The sequence below is a fragment of the Pholis gunnellus genome (genome assembly GCF_910591455.1).
Source record: "Pholis gunnellus genome assembly, chromosome: 17".
Taxonomy (NCBI): Eukaryota; Metazoa; Chordata; class Actinopteri; order Perciformes; family Pholidae; genus Pholis; species Pholis gunnellus.
This window is the reverse complement of record NC_136544.1, coordinates 21908883-21931059: the sequence shown is the minus strand read 5'-3', so window position 1 is coordinate 21931059 and position 22177 is coordinate 21908883. Positions and strand designations below refer to the sequence as shown.

General features: G+C 45.6%; 2 protein-coding genes across 2 annotated transcripts; both read right to left on the bottom strand.

Moving 5' to 3' along the window:
- Positions 1-31: 31 nt before the first annotated feature.
- On the bottom strand, positions 32-11158 carry btr30 (bloodthirsty-related gene family, member 30). The gene is made up of 13 exons (XM_079177800.1): positions 11118-11158; positions 9139-9346; positions 8497-8919; positions 8304-8408; positions 8101-8196; positions 7729-7962; positions 7184-7394; positions 5292-5381; positions 4330-4356; positions 4221-4247; positions 1733-1908; positions 1492-1647; positions 32-913 (listed from the first exon to the last, which is right to left on the bottom strand). The coding sequence occupies exons 2-13, from the start codon at positions 9247-9249 to the stop codon at positions 707-709; spliced, it is 1863 nt and encodes a 620-aa protein (XP_079033926.1). The 5' UTR covers positions 9250-9346; positions 11118-11158; the 3' UTR covers positions 32-706.
- A 3399-nt stretch (positions 11159-14557) lies between these two features.
- On the bottom strand, positions 14558-20869 carry utp18 (UTP18 small subunit processome component). Its single transcript, XM_079177801.1, has 13 exons — positions 20560-20869; positions 20193-20326; positions 20015-20110; positions 17860-17921; positions 17597-17691; positions 17170-17295; positions 16917-17091; positions 16556-16656; positions 16369-16459; positions 16160-16283; positions 15847-16021; positions 15614-15756; positions 14558-15001 (listed from the first exon to the last, which is right to left on the bottom strand). The coding sequence occupies exons 1-13, from the start codon at positions 20776-20778 to the stop codon at positions 14977-14979; spliced, it is 1566 nt and encodes a 521-aa protein (XP_079033927.1). The 5' UTR covers positions 20779-20869; the 3' UTR covers positions 14558-14976.
- Positions 20870-22177: the final 1308 nt, after the last annotated feature.

The window sequence follows — 22177 nt, the reverse complement described above, 5'->3', positions numbered from 1 at the left end:
CTATTGTGTATATTAAAACCCCAGCTGTTCACATTGACTGCAATATGATTTATGTTAAATAAAATATAAACTTGAATGATTGTAACGGTTTCTGTTGTCAACGAATAAAACCAGTTCACCTACAGACTCTGTAACCAGTTCAGACTCAAAAAGGTGACGTCGTCATGAACCACAACAATGGCCGTCGATCGCTTTGCTGCCACCTTTCAAGAGAAACTATTTATTTTTTTGTCCAGTCATTAAAGAGTCGGCATCATTTGTGACGTTTGTCTTTAGTTAACAGCTTTAATCAAATGTTGCTCTGTACATAAAAACAGACGGATCACACAGGTGTCTTCTGAGAATCATCCCCATTGGCTGGCAGGTGAGGGGGCGGAGTCAACTGCCATTACAGGTAACATGAAATAAATCAACGTTTTATGACATAACAGTTCTATATGAGCCTTAATTCTTTATTAAATACACAATTAACTTATTGTATATTTATTACATTTCATGTCTTCATTTAATTAGTTAATCTCAGCAAATATTTAAACTTTGATCTGTTATGAAAAAATAAAAACCCACTTTTTGTAACAAACTCAGTAAATATATTAGTTGTCTGTCTTCTGTCATTATTTACCCGTCTCAGGTCTTTGCCCCCCTCGTCCCTATCTTTGTCCCCCCTTGTCTCGGTCTCTTGTCCAATCGACTCGGTCCTGGTCCTTCAGGCCAGTTGGTGCTGTGAGGTCATGAGGACCAGGGGGACCTCTTTGTCTCCGGTCCCCAGCAGAGGAAACATCCTCTCGGTGAACTCTGAGGATCCCGTGAAGCTGTAGATCTCTGAGCCTGACTTCACGTTATAGAAGGACACCTGACCCTCATCCACGTCCAGGAACACGCCCACCTGACGCAGCTTCGGAGGACTCTTCACCTGCACGTCAAAAACATTTTAGAGACCAGAGTAGCTAGCTAGCATGCTAATGCCACCATGTTTTCATGCTACAGATCCAGTTGCTGATCTTGTTCTAAGTTACCTTGAACATGTAGACAGACTAACTGTTTTTAAACCTACTGTTCATGATGGCCTTTACCCTTTCAGTTAGCTTATGCCAGCCACAAGCGCTAATGCTAATTGTTAGCATGCTGACTGTTATGATTGTAGTCACATAAGACTGCTGTAAAGAGTCTTATAAAAACAAAATACCGTATGGACTCTTGTAGCTATATGTATGCTAGTGATCGGCATTAGCGCTAGCTATTTGTATGCTAGTGATTGGCGTTAGCTATTTGTATGCTAGTGATTAGCATTAGCGCTAGCTATATGTATGCTAGTGATTAGCATTAGCGCTCGCTATTTGTATGCTAGTGATTAGCATTAGCGTTAGCTATATGTATGCTAGTGATTAGCGTTAGCTATTTGTATGCTAGTGATTAGCATTAGCGCTAGCTATATATATATATATATATATTATAACAATAATGCTAACACATAACGTAGTGAGTGTTCACCTTGGTGAGGGGGGGGGTGGTGAGCGCTCTCATTTGGCTGCCGCTCCACCAGAGGGCGTAGTACCCGTTAGAGGGACTCATGTCAAACAGGCCTTTCCTGGGAGCTGACTCACTGACCACGCCCAGCTTCCAGTCCTTGTTGTCCCCGACAAACACCTGCACAGGTGGACAGAACACACACGTTAGTACAGGTCGGCGGATCACCAGATCGGGCCCCGGATAAGGGGGATGTGGGTCTGACCTCCCAGTAGTGGCGTCCCGTGCTGAAGTTCTCTTTAGCGATGACGCAGGACCAGACGTCGAACCGCTGCTGACTGTTTCTGTAGAACTGAAGCTTCTCGCCTCTCTTCACCTGCTTCCTGTCCTCGGACAGGATGAGGAACGGGTACGCCGTCACCGGGTTCAGGGTCACGTCCTCTGGGAACAACAGGGACACCGTGAGGAGGGGGGGTTGGGGGGGACCTGAGGACTCAACCAAGACCTGAGTCCTGAGGACTCAACCAAGACCTGAGGACTCAACCAAGACCTGAGGACCCAACCAAGACCTGAGGACTCAACCAAGACCTGAGTCCTGAGGACTCAACCAAAACCTGAGTCCTGAGGACTCAACCAAGACCTGAGGACTCAACCAAGACCTGAGGACCCAACCAAGACCTGAGTCCTGAGGACTCAACCAAGACCTGAGGACCCAACCAAGACCTGAGTCCTGAGGACTCAACCAAGACCTGAGTCCTCAACCAAGACCTGAGGACTCAACCAAGACCTGAGTCCTCAACCAAGACCTGAGGACTCAACCAAGACCTGGGCCCTATTCCTCGTACGTGGCTAACTGAGTTAGCCGGATAATGTTCAGGATGAGATTACATAAGTGAGGCTTTTCGGTTCCTCGAAGCAAGTTTGGAAAAATCACCATAGCAACACATCCATAAGCCTGAACCTGCTCCAGAGCAGGCTTGAGCTAGATCCGCTGGATCAGCTGCCACTCCCCCGGAAACAAGTGTCAGCTCGCTTCCTCAGAGATCCATCGATGAGGAAGCGATATTAGTCAGATCAGCGTTTTATAGGGAGAGAGTTCTTCCAGATCGCCAAGATCCGTTATCACATCATGATGACTTCCTGTACGAGCGCTATCGATTCTGCCGACAAGGAATCATTTATTTACAGACTTCTGGAGCCGTACATTGAACACCACACGCCATCTACTGTCTCACAGACTGATGCAGCCTCGCGCTGTGCAGCGATGCTTCATGTTTGTAGTGTCGGTGATGCGGAGAACATCGGGAAAGCCGCTGCATGCCGTGCTGTTCATAACGTTTATTTGGCGCTTAATAAACTTCTGGATGTGTTCATTACATCACCATGGCAACATGTTGTATTGATCACCATTCTGAATAATGTGTGTGTGCTTAGTGTTTACTTGCTCCCGTGTCCTCTTGATGGCTGGTTGAACTACATGATGGTTGAAAGCATCATAATGATGTGACAGTATTATTAGTACACCATAGATATCATTACTGTAGAACATGATGAAGGTGGACTCATGATAAGAATAGAGAGAATTACACACAATTTATTTTTACTGCTTATTATGAATAATACACACACACTGATCCACCCATACACAGATTCACACACACATATTCAAACTCCTATTCTATATGGTAAATATATATATATATATATATATATATATAGTACATGATACATAAGTGCATACAGTACATATATCCTCATCAGTATCTATTAATTGGTATCAGTTAGATTCTCTTTGGGCTTGTTTTTATCTACTTATTCTGAAAGAGTTGATATAATTATTTCGCTATAGATCTCATTGATGATGCGTTCCATGAAGCCTACTGCCAGCAGCACATTTAAAGAAATATCATGTGATTGATTGAGGTGATGAGGCTCTTAAGTTAACCTATACATTTTCCCAACTCTTGCGCATTTAACTCGTCTGTGATATGTCACCATGCTTCTCGTCGCCCTCGCAGCGTTAGATTTCATGATTATGGTCTTGAATTCCTCGTATGTGTTCATGATCATCTCCTGCTCGTCAGCGGAGTAAAAAGAGGTTCTTTCTTTGCGTTTATTTGCCGTTGTACTGTTAGAAAATCATGTTTTCGGTGATCGACGCTTCCCCCTTTTGAAGTAGGACGGACACGCGCAACGATCCTGATGACTGAAGTCTGGTTCAAATTAACGAGACTGTTTGAGCGGATCAGCCTTTGAGGAACCGAGATAGCCTGATGTCAATCATCCAGTTCATTTAAGCTGATAATAGAACATTTGATCGACTTAGTTCAACCACGTACGAGGAATAGAGCCCTGAGGACCCACAACAACAACAATAATAATAACAATAGGAATGCTGAATGTTAGCATGCTCAAACAGCTAACTTCTATCTAATCTTTTGCATGTTAATGGAAACATGCTAACTTGTTACCGTGGTAATATGCTAACATTTAATATGCTAATATGTAATGTTGAGGGCGTGTTAGTATTAATTAAACTAGGATAACAATAATACAAATAATAATAATCATAATGATATCCTATTCAAAATGGACTTTGTTAGCTTTCTAATTAGCATGTTAGCATTCAATGCAAAAAAAGGTTGGACTTTATCTCTGTGAGCTAAATGCTAACATTAGCATACTAGCATGCTAATAACAGGAGTTATGTTAGCTAGTTATGATAAATATTGCAGTTGAAGTTAAACACTCACCCATGTAGACTCGGGCCTTCTTGTGTCCTGTGAAGAACATTAAAGCTGATCAACATGTCAAATCATTCATTAAGAACTTTATATATCAGTTATTGATTAAAAGACCAACCTGAGACCGGTTTGAACTTCTTCCGATCTGAAAGGAAACAGGAAACCACAGTCACTCTTTCACATTAAAGGTCACACTGACCGCCTCCAGATCAACTCTGGTCAAACCAAAGAGCTGCTGGTGGACTTCACTCTCCTCCGGTACCAGTGAACATCCAGGGAACGGACATTGAGATGGTGAGATCTTAGAAGTACCTGTGTGTTCACTTCAACCATAAACTGGACTGATCACACACATGCTCTATAAAAAGGGTCAGAGCAGACTATCTGCTGAGGAGACTCAGGTCTGTTGGAGCGCAGGGAGCTCTCCTGAGGACCTTCTTCCACTCTGTGGAGATATACATATATATATACATATATATATACAGGACTGTCTCAGAAAATTAGAATATTGTGATAAAGTTCTTTATTTTGTGTAATGCAATTAAAAAAACAAAAATGTCATGCATTCTGGATTCATTACAAATCAACTGAAATATTGCAAGCCTTTTATTCTTTTAATATTGCTGATTATGGCTTACAGCTTAAGAAAACTCAAATATCCTATCTCTAAATATTAGAATATCATGAAAAAGTATACTAGTAGGGTATTCAACTAATCACTTGAATCGTCTAATTAACTCGAAACACCTGCAAGGGTTTCCTGAGCCTTGAAAAACACTCAGCTTGGTTCAGTAAACTAAATCACACGTATGGGGATTATCACAATATTCTAATTTTCTGAGACAGTCCTGTATATATACATATATATATATATATATATACACATATATATATATATATATATGCTGCTGTAATCCTTTACATTTCCCCACTGCAGGACTATGAAGGGATTCCCTTCTCTAATAACAGATGTTAGTGTTGTCAGCTGGTATAAAAGCAGCACGATATTAATACTAGTCACATGTCAGTAAACAGACAGAGTGAAGATGTCCTATGAGACAGAATTCTCCTCTTCATCACCTTTCAGAGACCACTGACTCTTCCTCAGACTGGCTGTGCTTCCTCTCAGACTGAGCATGCTCTCTGCTGACATCAGGTCACCTGACAACCCTGAAACACAACATACACATCAATGTACCCTCACAAAAACAGACACACACACATCTTCAGACATGATAGAGACGTTAAGGGACGTTATAGAGGCGCTATAGAGACGTTAAGGGACGTTATAGAGGCGCTATAGAGACATTATAGAGACGTTATAGAGGCGTTATAGAGGCGCTATAGAGACATTATAGAGACGTTATAGAGGCGCTATAGAGACATTATAGAGACGTTATAGAGGCGTTATAGAGGCGCTATAGAGGCGTTATAGAGACGTTATACAGACGTTATACAGACGTTATAGAGACGTTATAGAGGCGCTATAGAGACGTTAAGGGACGTTATAGAGACGTTATACAGACGTTATAGAGGCGCTATAGAGACGTTATAGAGACGTTATAGAGACGTTATAGAGACGTTATAGAGACGTTATAGAGGCGTTATAGAGGCGTTATAGAGACGTTATAGAGACGTTATACAGACGTTATACAGACGTTATAGAGACGTTATAGAGGCGCTATAGAGACGTTAAGGGACGTTATAGAGACGTTATACAGACGTTATAGAGGCGCTATAGAGACATTATAGAGACGTTATAGAGACGTTATAGAGACGTTATACAGACGTTATAGAGGCGTTATAGAGGCGCTATAGAGACGTTATAGAGACGTTATAGAGACGTTATAGAGGCGTTATAGAGGCGTTATAGAGGCGCTATAGAGGCGTTATAGAGACGTTATAGAGACGTTATACAGACGTTATACAGACGTTATAGAGACGTTATAGAGGCGCTATAGAGACGTTAAGGGACGTTATAGAGACGTTATACAGACGTTATAGAGGCGCTATAGAGGCGCTATAGAGACGTTATAGAGACGTTATAGAGACGTTATAGAGACGTTATAGAGACGTTATAGAGACGTTATAGAGGCGTTATAGAGGCGTTATAGAGACGTTATAGAGACGTTATACAGACGTTATACAGACGTTATAGAGACGTTATAGAGGCGCTATAGAGACGTTAAGGGACGTTATAGAGACGTTATACAGACGTTATAGAGGCGCTATAGAGACATTATAGAGACGTTAAGGGACGTTATAGAGACGTTATAGAGACATTATAGAGACGTTATAGAGACGTTATAGAGACATTATAGAGACGTTAAGGGACGTTATAGAGACGTTATAGAGACGTTATAGAGACGTTATAGAGACGTTATAGAGACGTTATAGAGGCGTTATAGAGACGTTATAGAGACGTTATACAGACGTTATACAGACGTTATAGAGACGTTATAGAGGCGCTATAGAGACGTTAAGGGACGTTATAGAGACGTTATACAGACGTTATAGAGGCGCTATAGAGACATTATAGAGACGTTATAGAGACGTTATAGAGACGTTATAGAGACATTATAGAGACGTTAAGGGACGTTATAGAGACGTTATAGAGGCGCTATAGAGACATTATAGAGACGTTATAGAGGCGCTATAGAGATTTTATAGAGACGTTATAGAGACGTTATAGAGGCGCTATAGAGACGTTATAGAGGCGTTATAGAGGCGCTATAGAGACATTATAGAGGCGCTATAGAGACGTTATAGAGGCGTTATAGAGGCGCTATAGAGACGTTATAGAGACGTTATAGAGGCGTTATAGAGGCGCTATAGAGACATTATAGAGGCGCTATAGAGACGTTATAGAGGCGCTATAGACAGATGTTATAGAGCCGCAGGATCACTTTCTATCAATCAATCAATTGATCTTTCTCCAATGTATTTCTGTGGTACTCCAGTTCTGTCCTCACCTAACCCTCTGGAGACCTCCCCCGACCCTCTGGAGACCTCCCCCGACCCTCTGGAGACGACCTCCCCCATCCTGATGTCGTCCATCTTGTCCTTCAGCTCAGACAGAGAGCTCTTCACCTCCACCAGCGGGAAGTGGAGCGAGAACTCCTCGTCCTCGTCCACCTCTTCCTGCTGCTCCTCAGCCAGAGGAGCTGTGGCCTCCTCGAAGCTCTGAGGAGAGAGGGGGGGGGGGTGATGATGAGAGAGGAGAGAAGAAAGGAAAGAAGACAAAGGAGACGAGAAGAAAGAACAGAAGAGAGAGGACAGAGGAGACATATTTATGTATATATTTATATATACATAAATATATCGAGCTGATGTGTTGTGTAATGTCTTTGTGTCTTTACTCCTCGATTATCTTCAATAATATAAATATTAAAGTCTGTGTCCTTGACTCCTCTGTCCTCCCGCCTTCTCTACTCGCATCTACTGTGGGCGGGACTAAGGTGCAAGGAGAGGAGGGGAGGAAAGGAATGGAGCAGACTGGGATGAGTCCAGGTCTCACCTGCAGGAAGCCGATGTGGTCCTGACTGACAGCCTGGACCTCCAACGTGGCTCTCCGGTCCATCAGCTCGCCAAGCTCCGCCTCCAGACGGCTCACTAGCCCCTCCCCCTTCGACATCACGCTGTCCAGCTGGTTCTCAATCCCGCCCACAACCTGAGACCGGATCCTGTCTAAGGAGCCGGTCACCTGGTCCAGGAGGTGTTCCACTTCTCCTCGCTCTCCGTCTGCGTAGTTCTGAACACATCAACAACACAAACATATAAATCATATCATTAAACCAGCTTTAAGTTACACATGAACTCTTATTAATAGATTTTATTTACATTTGAACCACAAACAGCAGAAGAAGAAGCTGAAAACAAGATGGCCGACCTTCACTCCCTCCAGCTTCCTCTTCAGCTGAGTCACACGGATCTCCTTCTCTCTGATCCGGTTCAGGATCTCCTGCTCCGTCCTCGCCACCTGTTTCTGATCACATCAGATCAATAACCTTGTTTTATTAACTTCACAAAGAAGAGAATCCCTCCTCCTCCTCCTCCTCCTCCTCCTCCTCCTCCTCCTCCTCCTCCTACTACCTGTTTGCCGAGTCTCTCGGTCTGGACTGAGACTGTTTGGTGGGTTCGATGCTCCTCCAGGACACAGATGGCACAGATGCAGCGCTGACACGTCCGACAGTAAACCTGACAAGTGAACACATCAGAGATGAGAGAAGACTGACCGGGAGGTCGTCGGTCCTCCACTAAAAACAGGAAGTGGTTGTCTGCTCACCTCCAGCAGGCGGCGGTGGGCGCGGCAGGTGCGGCCCCTGAGGGCCACCTGGGGGTCCATGAGCGGGTGTTTGGAGTAGAAGGCCGTGGTCTGGTGCGGCTGCAGGTGCTGAGAGCAGTAGGAGGCGGTGCAGGTGAGACAGGAGCTGACGGCGGGTCGTTTGACCCCCGTACAGACGTCACACCACACCACCTCCTCACCCGACGAGGTCACCGGGTCACCGGGCGCCGGGACATCGGTCGCCGCCGTGCCGTTCCTGATGGCCGAGGGTAACCCGGAGGCACCGTAACGGGACTCTTTGTATTTATCAGCGATGAGAGCGAAGACTTTGTTGACGCTGAGACGAGGACGTTCTTCAAACTGGCGTTTGCAGAGAGGACACGTACAGACGGGACTGGAGGCCCAGTAACCTCCGATACACGCCTATAAAACAAGAGAAGAAGAAGTAACCTCCGATACACGCCTATAAAACAAGAGAAGAAGAAGTAACCTCCGATACACTTAAATCACCTCTTCTTCTTCTGTGGTACTTTAATTATTATAAATAAACTAATATTCACACATCAAGAATTTTAGGTATCTCTCTGTTCATAGTGGATCAGGTCTCAGTGATGCCCCCCATAGGAAGTGGCCTTGAGTCACCTGACAGTAGTTGTGTCCACACGGAGTAGAGACGGGTTCATCGAACAGGTCCAGACAAATGGAGCAGGTGAGTTCCTGCTCTGAGAACAGATCTGGAGCCTCCGCCATCATCCTGCTGGAGGTGTTAGCTTCCCGTTCGCTTCCCGTTAGCTTCTCGTTAGCTTCCCGTTAGCTTCTCGTTAGCTTCTCGTTAGCTTCTCGTTAGCTTCTTGTTGTAATGAAACAGAGACACAAACACCAGAGTTCAGCAAGCAAACAGGATGAAACAGGAAGTGAGACGACAGGTCAAACAACATTCCTCCTCAACGGGAAAATAACAGCTGAGTCACTGACACACCCCTGAGAGGACAGACATGTAGAGACAGACAGACAGACGTGTAGAGACAGACAGACGTGTAGAGACAGACAGGCATGTAGAGACAGACAGACAGACATGTAGAGACAGACAGACGTGTAGAGACAGACAGACAGACGTGTAGATACAGACAGACGTGTAGAGACAGACAGACAGACGTGTGTAGAGACAGACAGACAGACAGACAGACGTGTGTAGAGACAGACAGACGTGTAGAGACAGACAGACAGACGTGTAGAGACAGACAGACGTGTAGAGACAGACAGACAGACGTGTAGAGACAGACAGACAGACGTGTAGAGACAGACAGACAGACGTGTGTAGAGACAGACAGACAGACAGACAGACGTGTGTAGAGACAGACAGACGTGTAGAGACAGACAGACAGACGTGTAGAGACAGACAGACGTGTAGAGACAGACAGACAGACGTGTGTAGAGACAGACAGACAGACAGACAGACGTGTAGAGACAGACAGGCAGGAACAAAGTGAGACAGAAACACAGACGGGATGGGGTGGTTAGCATGTAGCATGTAGCATTGTTCTGCCTGTTTAAATCAGTCACATTATTGAAGAATGTAAACAGGAAGTAGAACAGAGACATGTGATGCTGATGGGACCAGAATGTTTGTAACACTCAGTGTCAACTCAACGTTTTCTCAACATTTAAAGAGACTTAAAGACACAGCTGATCGTCTCCTTTGTCTCTGACAGGATTGAGCTTAGCTAACCTTAGCATACAGGTCTTCATGCTAAGCTAAGCTAATCAAGTACTGAACACACAGACGAGGAGCTGTGAGAGAAAACCTGATGATGATGTCATCATTACTTTCATTATTGATTAATATGAAGATTATTTTCGAGATTCATTGATTAATTATTTAATAACAATAAAAAAAAAGTTCCACATATTCAGCTTTATACAAACAATAATAATAATAATAATAGTAATACATTAAATCATATAAAACAGAAAAGTTACTTTAACGATTAATTGATTATAACAAATTTTAATTATGTTTTTGTCTCAATGAGTCTGAAAATAAATGATATAATTAAATAATATAAATAAATCATATAAATAAAAAATATAAATAGATGTTATAATTAAATTATATTATTAAATTATATAAACAAATTATATAAATAAATGTCATAAATAATAATGTAAATAAATAATATAAATAAATGATATAAATAAATGACGTAAATAAATAATATAATTAAATGATATAAATAAATGACGTAAATAAATAATATAATTAAATGATATAAACATGATATAAATAAATGATATAAAGTCTTTAAGTCTCTGAATCTCATGATGAAGACAACGTGAGTCTGATGATGATGATGATGAGGGCGTGGTCTGTCTTCATCACGTTCTTTGCTCTGTGACGTTAGGCTGTTTAAATAAAGTTTACTTGATTTGAATGTGTTGATTGACACACGATGACGCGGCAGGTTGTTGTTTTCTTCGCACGTTAGAGATTCAGAACGAAGAGCAATGAGACTCAGAAGTACATGTACACAAGTACATCAGTGTATCAGTACATTCATGTATAAACATATATAAATGTATAAACGTGTCAGTGACGCTGCAGCAGAACAAAGCCTTCTTACCTTCCTCTCAGCCTCGCGACGTGTTTCTGCTTCAGAGCCAGAAACTCAGGTTAAGCTGTGACGTCATGGGTGGGCGGGGTCATGCAAAGCCGTCAGGTGAGTTTAGAGGTGGAGACGTTGGTTCATGTTGACCTCTGACCTCCATGTTAGTGAGTTTATATACATTAGTGCTGGGCAACGATCACCACTTTAATCTCATTGTTGTGTTAAAGTTCATAATGAATCTAAAGTAGTGTGTTAAAGTGCTGCTCTATGAACTAAAGGTCAACAACATTTGGTGTAAACACGTTAAACTCATCAGGTTCTTGTTAACAGCAGGATTCTCTTCACACAGCAGCAGTTATAACACAGTTATAATGATTCTGATCATAGATATTCAGACGTGTTCACAACTTTATCTTCATGTGTGTCAGAGATGAATTTAAATATACATCTTAAACCTGAAACCTCTCTACGTCATGTTTTATGTTTGTTAAACTCTCAGTAGTGATAACTAAATTATATGATTATTATCTGGTGCAACATGTTCTAGGGCCATCCAATCAATGTCAGCAAACATCCCATAATGATTTAATGCAAAAACATGAAGCTATCAAACACGCATCACTACTTCACAGTTAAATATTCAACATTTATTCCAACACGACAAAAAGCAGCAAATAACACGTCAGGACGTTATTAATGTCACGCTCACAATATTCAGTGTAATATATATATACACAGTATAATATACACACATATATATATACACAGTATAATATACACACATATATATATACACAGTATAATATACACACATATATATATACACAGTATAATATACACACATATATATATACACAGTATAATATACACACATATATATATATACACAGTATAATATACACACATATATATATACACAGTATAATATACACACATATATATATACACAGTATAATATACACACATATATATATACACAGTATAATATACACACATATATATATACACAGTATAATATACACACATATATATATACACAGTATAATATACACACATATATATATACACAGTATAATATATACATATATATATATATCATATAATAATATTCTGTATCATATAAAACGCACACACATATAGATATAAGCGATGAGGAGTTTTCACTGTTAACTCATCATCTCTAGTAAACGTTGATTCCTCATGAACGAGTTCAGAAGAGACTGAGGAACGATGAAGAAGAACAGATGTTCACTTTGACTCATATGTAGCTTACAGAGCTCTCATGTCTCCTTACCTCCTCCTCCTCCCTCACTCCCTACCCTGGTATCCTCATGTTTCCTTAGCTCCTCCTCCTCCCTCACTCCCTATCCTGGTGTCCTCATGTTTCCTTAGCTCCTCCTCCCTCACTCCCTACCCTGGTGTCCTCATGTCTCCTTACCTCCTCCTCTCTCACTCCCTACCCTGGTGTTCTCCTGTCTCCTTACCTCCTCCTCCCTCACTCCCTACCCTGGTGTTCTCATGTCTCCTTACCTCCTCCTCCCTCACTCCCTACCCTGGTGTTCTCATGTCTCCTTACCTCCTCCTCCCTCACTCCCTACCCTGGTGTTCTCATGTCTCCTTACCTCCTCCTCCCTCACTCCCTACCCTGGTGTTCTCATGTCTCCTTACCTCCTCCTCCCTCACTCCCTACCCTGGTGTTCTCATGTCTCCTTACCTCCTCCTCCCTCACTCCCTACCCTGGTGTTCCCATGTCTCCTTACCTCCTCCTCCCTCACTCCCTACCCTGGTGTTCTCCTGTCTCCTTACCTCCTCCTCCCTCACTCCCTACCCTGGTGTTCTCCTGTCTCCTTACCTCCTCCTCCCTCACTCCCTACCCTGGTGTTCTCCTGTCTCCTTACCTCCTCCTCCCTCACTCCCTACCCTGGTGTTCCCATGTCTCCTTACCTCCTCCTCCCTCACTCCCTACCCTGGTGTTCCCATGTCTCCTTACCTCCTCCTCCCTCACTCCCTACCCTGGTGTTCCCATGTCTCCTTACCTCCTCCTCCCTCACTCCCTACCCTGGTGTTCTCCTGTCTCCTTACCTCCTCCTCCCTCACTCCCTACCCTGGTGTTCTCCTGTCTCCTTACCTCCTCCTCCCTCACTCCCTACCCTGGTGTTCTCCTGTCTCCTTACCTCCTCCTCCCTCACTCCCTACCCTGGTGTTCCCATGTCTCCTTACCTCCTCCTCCCTCACTCCCTACCCTGGTGTTCCCATGTCTCCTTACCTCCTCCTCCCTCACTCCCTACCCTGGTGTTCTCCTGTCTCCTTACCTCCTCCTCCCTCACTCCCTACCCTGGTGTTCTCCTGTCTCCTTACCTCCTCCTCCCTCACTCCCTACCCTGGTGTTCTCATGTCTCCTTACCTCCTCCTCCCTCACTCCCTACCCTGGTGTTCCCATGTCTCCTTACCTCCTCCTCCCTCACTCCCTACCCTGGTGTTCTCATGTCTCCTTACCTCCTCCTCCCTCACTCCCTACCCTGGTGTTCCCATGTCTCCTTACCTCCTCCTCCCTCACTCCCTACCCTGGTGTTCCCATGTCTCCTTACCTCCTCCTCCCTCACTCCCTACCCTGGTGTTCTCATGTCTCCTTACCTCCTCCTCCCTCACTCCCTACCCTGGTGTTCTCATGTCTCCTTACCTCCTCCTCCCTCACTCCCTACCCTGGTGTTCTCATGTCTCCTTACCTCCTCCTCCCTCACTCCCTACCCTGGTGTTCCCATGTCTCCTTACCTCCTCCTCCCTCACTCCCTACCTGTCCGTGCTGGATCTGTCCTCGTTGTTTTAAAGATAAAGAAGTTGTTAGCATGACGTCATCCAGCTAGCCTAGCCTGTCTGGTGCAGCTAGTGGAGAAGCTTCACGTGCTGCTTCTCTTTCCCGCTAGTCTGCTGTGTGATTGGGAGGTCAGGCTGATCTGGGATCAGCTCTTTGACTGAAGTTTCTCCTCAAACGTCTCCTCTCAGACGGGTGGAGGAGGAGTGGTGCTCGCGCTCGCCTGTAGAGACTTCTCCTGACGAGAACGCGCAGCTTGGGGCCAAATCGAATCTATTTGAGGACGCTGATTGGCTAAATTGTATGTCACTCATTTCTATCTTTAATCAGCGATTGGCTAAACTGCTTCATAGGGTGCTAAGAAGCTGTACATGGAGGGACTTAGGACCCAGAGGAATGTAGGTGAAGGAAACCGGAAGAGACGCCACACAAACAGCTGTTGACCGCTCGTCACGATTTTTATTAATCAAAGCAAAAAAAAGAACTTATGAATTATTTCACTTTGTAATAAAATATATATATGAACCCTTTATGAACTCTACACAACTTTACATCTTATTTGTTGACGTCATGGTAACGTGATGTCATATTTACACCATTTGAAGTCCTAAAGTCTCACCAGGTGATGAACCAGACTGGATCAACAGTAATGTGGTTTAAATAGCATTATATAGAATAGCAGCATCTCTGGTCAGGTGTGAAGGAGCTAATCCAGTTAGCTTCAAGTCATGCTAGCTCACAGTTAGCCTCTAGCTCGTTAGCCAACAAGATGCAACATGTAAATCAGATAGACTCCTTTAATGAAGCTAAGCTAACAGTTTCCTCCTTTTTTGGTTCTGGGTAGAAACAGACAGACGTGTTGAATTGTTTTACTTCTTTTATAGAATCATTTCATACAAACAATAAAAACAAACATCTGGTTTCATCACGTCGCTCCTCCACATCCGAGACAAACTCCACCAAAGCTAATCCAGCTTCTGTTGCTGCTGATCTTTAGAGAACATCAGTAGTGGATCCACTGAGAGCCCAGACCTGGTCCTGGTCTGGGACTTCACGTCCTCCTCAGAAGTCTTTGTAATGAAGCAACCTGAACACAGACAGAAGACGTTAGAACCAGATCCGCTGACATCAGCATCTTGAGTTTTATCAGGTCCAGTACAGAACGGAGATGTGGGCGGGGCTAACCGTCCTGGGCCCGCCCCCATCCTAACATTTTATTTTTAAATATTAAATATAATATTTCAATACACAATAAAGACTAAAAAAAGGTTTTCCTTTAAAAAAAAACATTTATTACACTACTATCAGGTCTGGACGTCACTGTACAAATAATATGTCTGAAAACTACAAGACCTCGAAGCTAACGGGACATAACAACTACAAGACCTCGAAGCTAACGGGACATAACAACTACAAGACCTAGGAGCTAACGGGACATAACAACTACAAGACCTAGGAGCTAACGGGACATAACAACTACAAGACCTCGAAGCTAACGGGACATAACAACTACAAGACCTAGGAGCTAACGGGACATAACAACTACAAGACCTAGGAGCTAACGGGACATAACAACTACAAGACCTAGGAGCTAGTCGTACCTAGTAGCTGGACCTATCACAAAAGGCCACTGATGTGACATCACTGTACAAATATGTAAGTTATACGTTACCTGTAATTCAAGGATTGTTTCACTGACCTGAAGAGAGGGGCGTCTCCTTTGTTGTTAGCCAATGAGAAGAAGCCGCCGTGTGGGGAGAAATCCAGACAGCTGGTTCGATAGACGATCTTCCTCTTGGAGACGGGGAAGTTAGAGAAGACGGTGAGGCTGGGCAGGTGGACCTGAGGGGACAGAAAGAGGACAGACCGAGGACACAGAGTCAATGTCCATCATGTCCATCACGATCACCGTCACCGTCACCGTCACCTTACCAGGCGTACAGCCTCGTCCTCGGCTCGGGATGCGATGGCCAGGATCTCAGAGGAGTGATTAAAGGTAAGAGATGTCGCTGAGGTCAGCAGGTTCATCACTGCTTTTAGAGGCTTGGGATTGGCTGAATTTAGACACGCCTCCTGGGCGTAGACGTTGACCACGCCCGACTGAGAGCTGAGAACAGAGAGAAAACCAAGAGGCAGTTACACCAAATGCTAAAAGAGCTTCTCGTCTCTACGAGGACACCCGTGAGTCGACAACAAACAGTTCAGCCAATCAGAGAGCAGCAGGGTTTGTGTGGGCGTGTCTTACCCGCAGGCGAGGTACTGTCCGTTGGGTGAGGAGGCGATGGACGTCCCCTTCACACAGCCTTCATCTGTGAACCTGTTCACACACCGACTGCTGCGCATGTCCCACACATACACCTCCCCGTCCTCTGCACGCACACACACACACACACACACACACACGTAAGTCACATGACCAACAGGAAGTTGACGTGTGATGTCACAAACACTCACCTGAGCTGGCGAACACTTTGCTGCCGTCGTGAGAGAAGGCGACGCCGACGACGTCCCCGTTTATCTTCATGCTGCGGACCACCTCCTTCGTCTGGACACATTACAGTCTTTATACTTATATATATATAAATAACTTAAAGAAGGTGTAAAAAGATCTACTACAAACAAACCGCAGAAGAAGAGTCACCTTGAGTGTGAGGAGGTGCAGGTATCCGTTGGTTCCAGTGAGCAGCAGAGCGCCTCCTTCAGGACACACAGAGAACTCCTTCACTCGGGCTTCATTCAGACCTGAACACAAACACATCGTTCCCTTAGGACCAAATACCTCGAGAGCTGCTGTTAGCACGCTACTGTTAGCACGCCGCCGTTAGCACGCTGCTGTTAGCACGTAGCACGCTGCTGTTAGCATGCCGCTGTTAGCACATAGCACGCCGCTGTTAGCACATAGCACGCCGCTGTTAGCACGTCGCTGTTAGCACGCCGCTGTTCCAGTTCTTGGAACGTCTCCGTCCTGCTGCGTCTCACTGAGTCCTCTCTCTCCTCCTCACCTCTGACGGTGTGCACAGGTGTGACCCGGCCCTCCATCATGTCGTACAGGTAGAACATCTTGTTCTTCAGGCTGGTGGCGATCAGCGTGTCTCCGTCCCGGCTGAACTGGGCTCTGTGGACGGGGAACCGCTCCAGGTGGATGCTCTGGATCTTGGGGTTCGTCTTCCCGTCCACCTGGGGGACAAAATCAGAGTCAGTCGGCGACTCTGCGTCCTCACGGCGCGACGCTACAGAGAGGAGACGGGTACGGACCTGGAAGAGGGACACCGATTGGTCGAGGCCGGCTGTCATGACGACCTGAGCGGAGGGATGGAACTGGACCGTGGTCAGTCTGTCCTCTGAGGGACGGGAGCTGTTAGCGTGAAGACACTTCTTCATCTGAGACACAACAGAGACAAACAATCAACGAGACGACAGGAGGACCACCACAAGACCACCACCACAAGACCCCCACAAGACCCCCACAAGACCACCACCACAAGACCCCCACAAGACCACCACCACAAGACCCCCACAAGACCACCACAAGACCACCACAAGACCCCCACCACAAGACCCCCACCACAAGACCCCCACAAGACCACCACAAGACCACCACCACAAGACCACCACAAGACCACCACCACAAGACCCCCACGGCCACATTTCTGATCCCTTAGTTTGATATTTGAGGACTGACTCTCAGGACTCCGCTGGGCAGACGGTCTGAAGACGCCAACAAGTTCCCCGTCCTCCTCAGCAGCTCCTCGTCCTCTTCATCCTCCTCTTCATCAGCTGCAGGAACACACGTTTGAGTTTTAACAACAATTCATGTTTTAATGTTTACTTCAAAACGACCCGATGGAGGAGGAGGAGGAGGAGGAGGGAAGAAGAGGAGAGAAGAGAGGAGGAGGAGGAGGAGGAGGAGGAGGAGGAGGATGAGGAGGAGGTCAGTGTTTCTACCGTTCTTCTTCTTCACGTTGCTGTCGGCCCACGAAGGAGCTCCTCCCATCGCCTTCTGGAACCTGAACACAAAACGAGTGAACGAGTGAGTGAACGTATATCTCCTCTTTATTAACAGGTCAGGAATTATATATTTAGTTCTGAAAGCACTTCAGTTATCGGTTTTTTGAAATAAAAGTCCTTTTCTGAATGTTAGTTGTTGTGGGTTAGGGACAGCTGAGGGGGTCAGATGATGATGAGGAGGAGGAGGACAGACAGGATGAAGCACTGACCCGCCTGCATTTAACCAGATCGATGTGAGCTTTCATTGACTGGTCTTATTTTCCATCATCACACCTTCCTGTGGAGACGAGTCCGTACGTCCACAGAGCCAGAGAGCTGAGAATAGGGCTGCAACTAACGATTATTTTAATAATCGATTAATCGATGAATCGGATAAAAAAACTACAAACTAAAAAGCATTAATTTCCAACCCTTTAATCAAAAACAGAACTGAATCTTCACAAAGTGCACAAACAGGTTGAACATCCCTGAGCTGTTAAAGTAATAATTTAAAAATAAGTGGACTAATATCAGGAGTGGGGTTCAGCGGGTTCCCCACGCCTCTCAGTGAAGGGCAGACACGCTGATCCATCAGTGTGGCGCTGCAGCCCCGAACATCTCAGAGCATCACAGACCTGTTGTTGCTCAATCTCGTGCAGCTGAACGCCACTCGTCCCTCTAAGAAGCTGGACGCCGACCGCACGGGGCCGCGTAACTAGTCATTAGCCATTACTTGACCGCGTTATGCAAGAATGTCTCAGCCTGAGAAGGTCTGCAGGTCTGAAGGTCTGCAGGTCTGCAGGTCTGAAGGTCTGAAGGTCTGCAGGTCTGAAGGTCTGCAGGTCTGAAGGTCTGCAGGTCTGCAGGTCTGAAGGTCTGAAGGTCTGCAGGTCTGAAGGTCTGAAGGTCTGCAGGTCTGAAGGTCTGCAGGTCTGAAGGTCTGCATCGATGAGCAGCTCATCCCTTTCACAGGCCGCTGTCCAGTCAGGCGATATGTTCCAGGCAAGCCAAACCCTACTGGCCTGAAGGTCTTGGTCCTTGCTTCTCCAAGTGGTCTGATGCTGGATTTGGAAGTGTCCCGAGGGAAGAAGACCTTCAGGGGCCAAAGGTTGGGCGCTGGATCAGTCCCACAGGAACTCACCTATTCTTCGACCGATACTTCACAACCATCGATCTCATGGCTGCATCGCTGGCAAACGGCCTCCAGACACTGAACCACGATGAAGAACCGAGTCCCAAAGCCGAGCCGGCTGCCAGGAGACGAGCAGTTGTGACAAGAGGAGAAGAGGAGAGAGGAGAGAGGAGAGAGGAGAAGAGGAGAGAGGAGAAGAGGAGAAGAGGAGAAGAGGAGAGAGGAGAAGAGGAGAAGAGGAGAAGAGGAGAGAGGAGAAGAGGAGCACCCGTGGTCAGGAGGTCCTGAGCTGCCAATCACAAAACAAAGCGGCGCTGATGGCTTCCACTGGACACGAGAAAGATCCTGAAGAGATCTGCACCAGATGGTCCAAGAAAGAAGAAGTCCACGTCCAGGTGAGAAGACCAGCAGTGATCAGACCAGGACCACACGGGTGGCGTGGACCTATGTGACCGCACGCTGAGCTTCTATCGCACGTCAGCAGCACCAGGAGCTGGACGCTGCGTGTGATCACTCACTTCTCTGATGCTGCATCACAAACACTTCTGCGTCCAACACGAGTCTGACCGCAAAGCGCTCAACCGACCAGAACACCAACAGCACCTGGACTTCAACCTGCACCTGCTGAAGAGCTGCTGGACTGTCCAGAGCTTGATGAAGACAGTGAAGAAGAGTACGAGCATCCCACAACCAGAGACCAGGAGCCGGGCCCAGAGATGAAGGTACCGAGCACGCAGAGGAATACTAGTGCTAGATGTTCCTCTGCATCACCAGAGACACCGCCACAATAAAACACGCTGAAGAAGAAATGAACAAAGAGCGAGGAGCAGACGGACATAACAACATAAAGCAGGAGGAGGAATGATCAGTTTGTCTCCTGGTTTAATATCACTGAACGGTCCTGTGCTCCACTGCAGCGGAGTGTGTGTGTGTGTGTGTGTGTGTGTGTGTGTGTGTGTGTGTGTGTGTGTGTGGACTCACTGCTCTCTCATCCTCTCCTGTAGTCTCTGATTGGTCATAGTTGACTCCGCCTCTCCTCTGATCAGGTCTCTTCGGTAACGATGCTTCATGTCGACTCTGAACCATAAAGAATAAATAATAATAAATAATATTTAATGAACAATAAGTCTTATTGTCTCCACAGTTACCACACACTCACTCTTCCTCCAGCTCGTCATCCTCGTCGACCCAGACGGGCTCTCTGGTCTGGACCTGGTCCTGAGGGTCCTGGTCGGAGTCACATGACCCGTCGTCTCCGTCCTCCACCAATGAGGCTCCGGTCTGCTCCTCCCGCTGGAGGGTGACAGGAAGTGATGTCAGAGGAAGCTCCAGGTGAGCACACCTGAGTGGCGGTTCATTCTAACCGTAAACCATTTTAAATAAAAACACAAACATCAGCAATAATACCACAGAAACTAGTGAGACGAGCCTGGGCCACCCGAGCCTGAGGTCCGGATTGATCGGAACCACCGGAGCTCGTGAGGACCCCTCGCGTGTTGCTTCAGTGAAAGAACCGGGTGAGTTACCTCCACCAGCCGGCCCACCAGCTCGTCCTCCGCTCCGAACAGAAGCTCCTCCAGCAGCTTCACCGACTCGTCCGTCTCTCTCAGACGCGCGAGTCTCTTCGCGTTGGTCTGCCGCTCCTGGTCCTCTTCTTTGGGGTCAAACTTCGGCGGTCGAGTCCTCTTCTTGGCCGGTTGTCTCTCCTCCGTCACCGGCAGCTTGATAACGTTCACGTCCTCCATGTTTGTTCTCACGTCTCTGAACTACAGCGCGTGAATAATCCTAACGTTCCTCTGATGCGCTCAACATGTGGAGACTTCTTCTTCTTCTTCTTCTTCTTCTTCTTCTTCTTCTTCTTCTTCTTCATGTGTTTCCGGTTAGCTGAGCTCCAATGTGGAGAAATAAAAGCCCGCCCCCTCGTGGTCACTGATAGCTATGACGCGTTTACCGGTTTAGGACTTTACAACTTTTTAAACTTCGCCTCCTCTCAGTTCCTCTCGGCCCCTCTCGGCTCCTCTCGGCTCCTCTCGGCTCCTCTCGGCCTCCTGTTTGGAGGACCTGGATGCTGCTGCCTTCTTTTGATTGTTTGTTGAGCTCAGTTCAGTTTTTTGTTCTTAAATAAATGTCTATTTGATTACTTTTATACTCTTCTTGTCTCCCTCATGTTACTTTTTGAGCCGGGTTGTGACAGTGTGTGTATATATATATATATATATATATATGTATATATATATATATGTATATCCTGATCTTTAGTTAGAGTCCTGATGTTTAGTTGGAGTCCTGATCTTTAGTTAGAGTCCTGATGTTTAGTTGGAGTCCTGATGTTTAGTGTTTAGCTCCAGACGTGTTTGACTCGTCGTCTCTAGTTTGTGGGCTGAATGTCTGAGGTCACGGATCACGTGTCGAGACAAACGTCTCGACACGTCGAGAGGCTCAGGCGGATGAAATTGTGAGAGAATCCGTTCATTTTTCTTTCAGACTCAGAATCAATAAAACAGAAATAATATGTATTCTTTCGGTGGTTGGGGAGCGCTGCACTAGAGGATCAAAGACTCGTTTTCTTTCTCATAACGTCTCAATAGCTGTTAAAAATATTCTTTCTTCATGAATCTCTGATTAAACTGTTGACGTACATGAGGAACTCTTTGAATTCTGGGTAATTATTTATTCACACTGCATGAAGAAACAAAGACAACATGCAACAAGTCCAGTTAGTAGTTAGAGGAGATGAGGGAGGAAGGAAGGAAGGGGGAAAGGAAGGAAGGAGGGAAGGATAGAGTCCTTGCTGTAAGCAGAAGACTTCCTGTCCCCCCCCCCCCCCTTTATCAGGACGTCCCGGTGAGAAAGAGTTTCTTCACTTTTCTGTCTGAGACTTTTCAGTTTTTTCCACTGAATCACAGAAAACCAGCAGAGACTGTTGATGTCAAATAAATACTGAGTCAGGACGAGTTAGCTTAGCTTAGCATAAAGAAACAGCTCTCTTGGTTTCTCTGGACTTCGTTACGTTAATTCAGTCAAAATAACGAATCATAGTGATGACGTCATAGTGATGACGTCATCACTCGAGTTCTAACGTTGTGAGTGAAGCTTTGAAGGTTCACAGATCAAATGTTATTTCATGTAAAAAAAGAACATTTC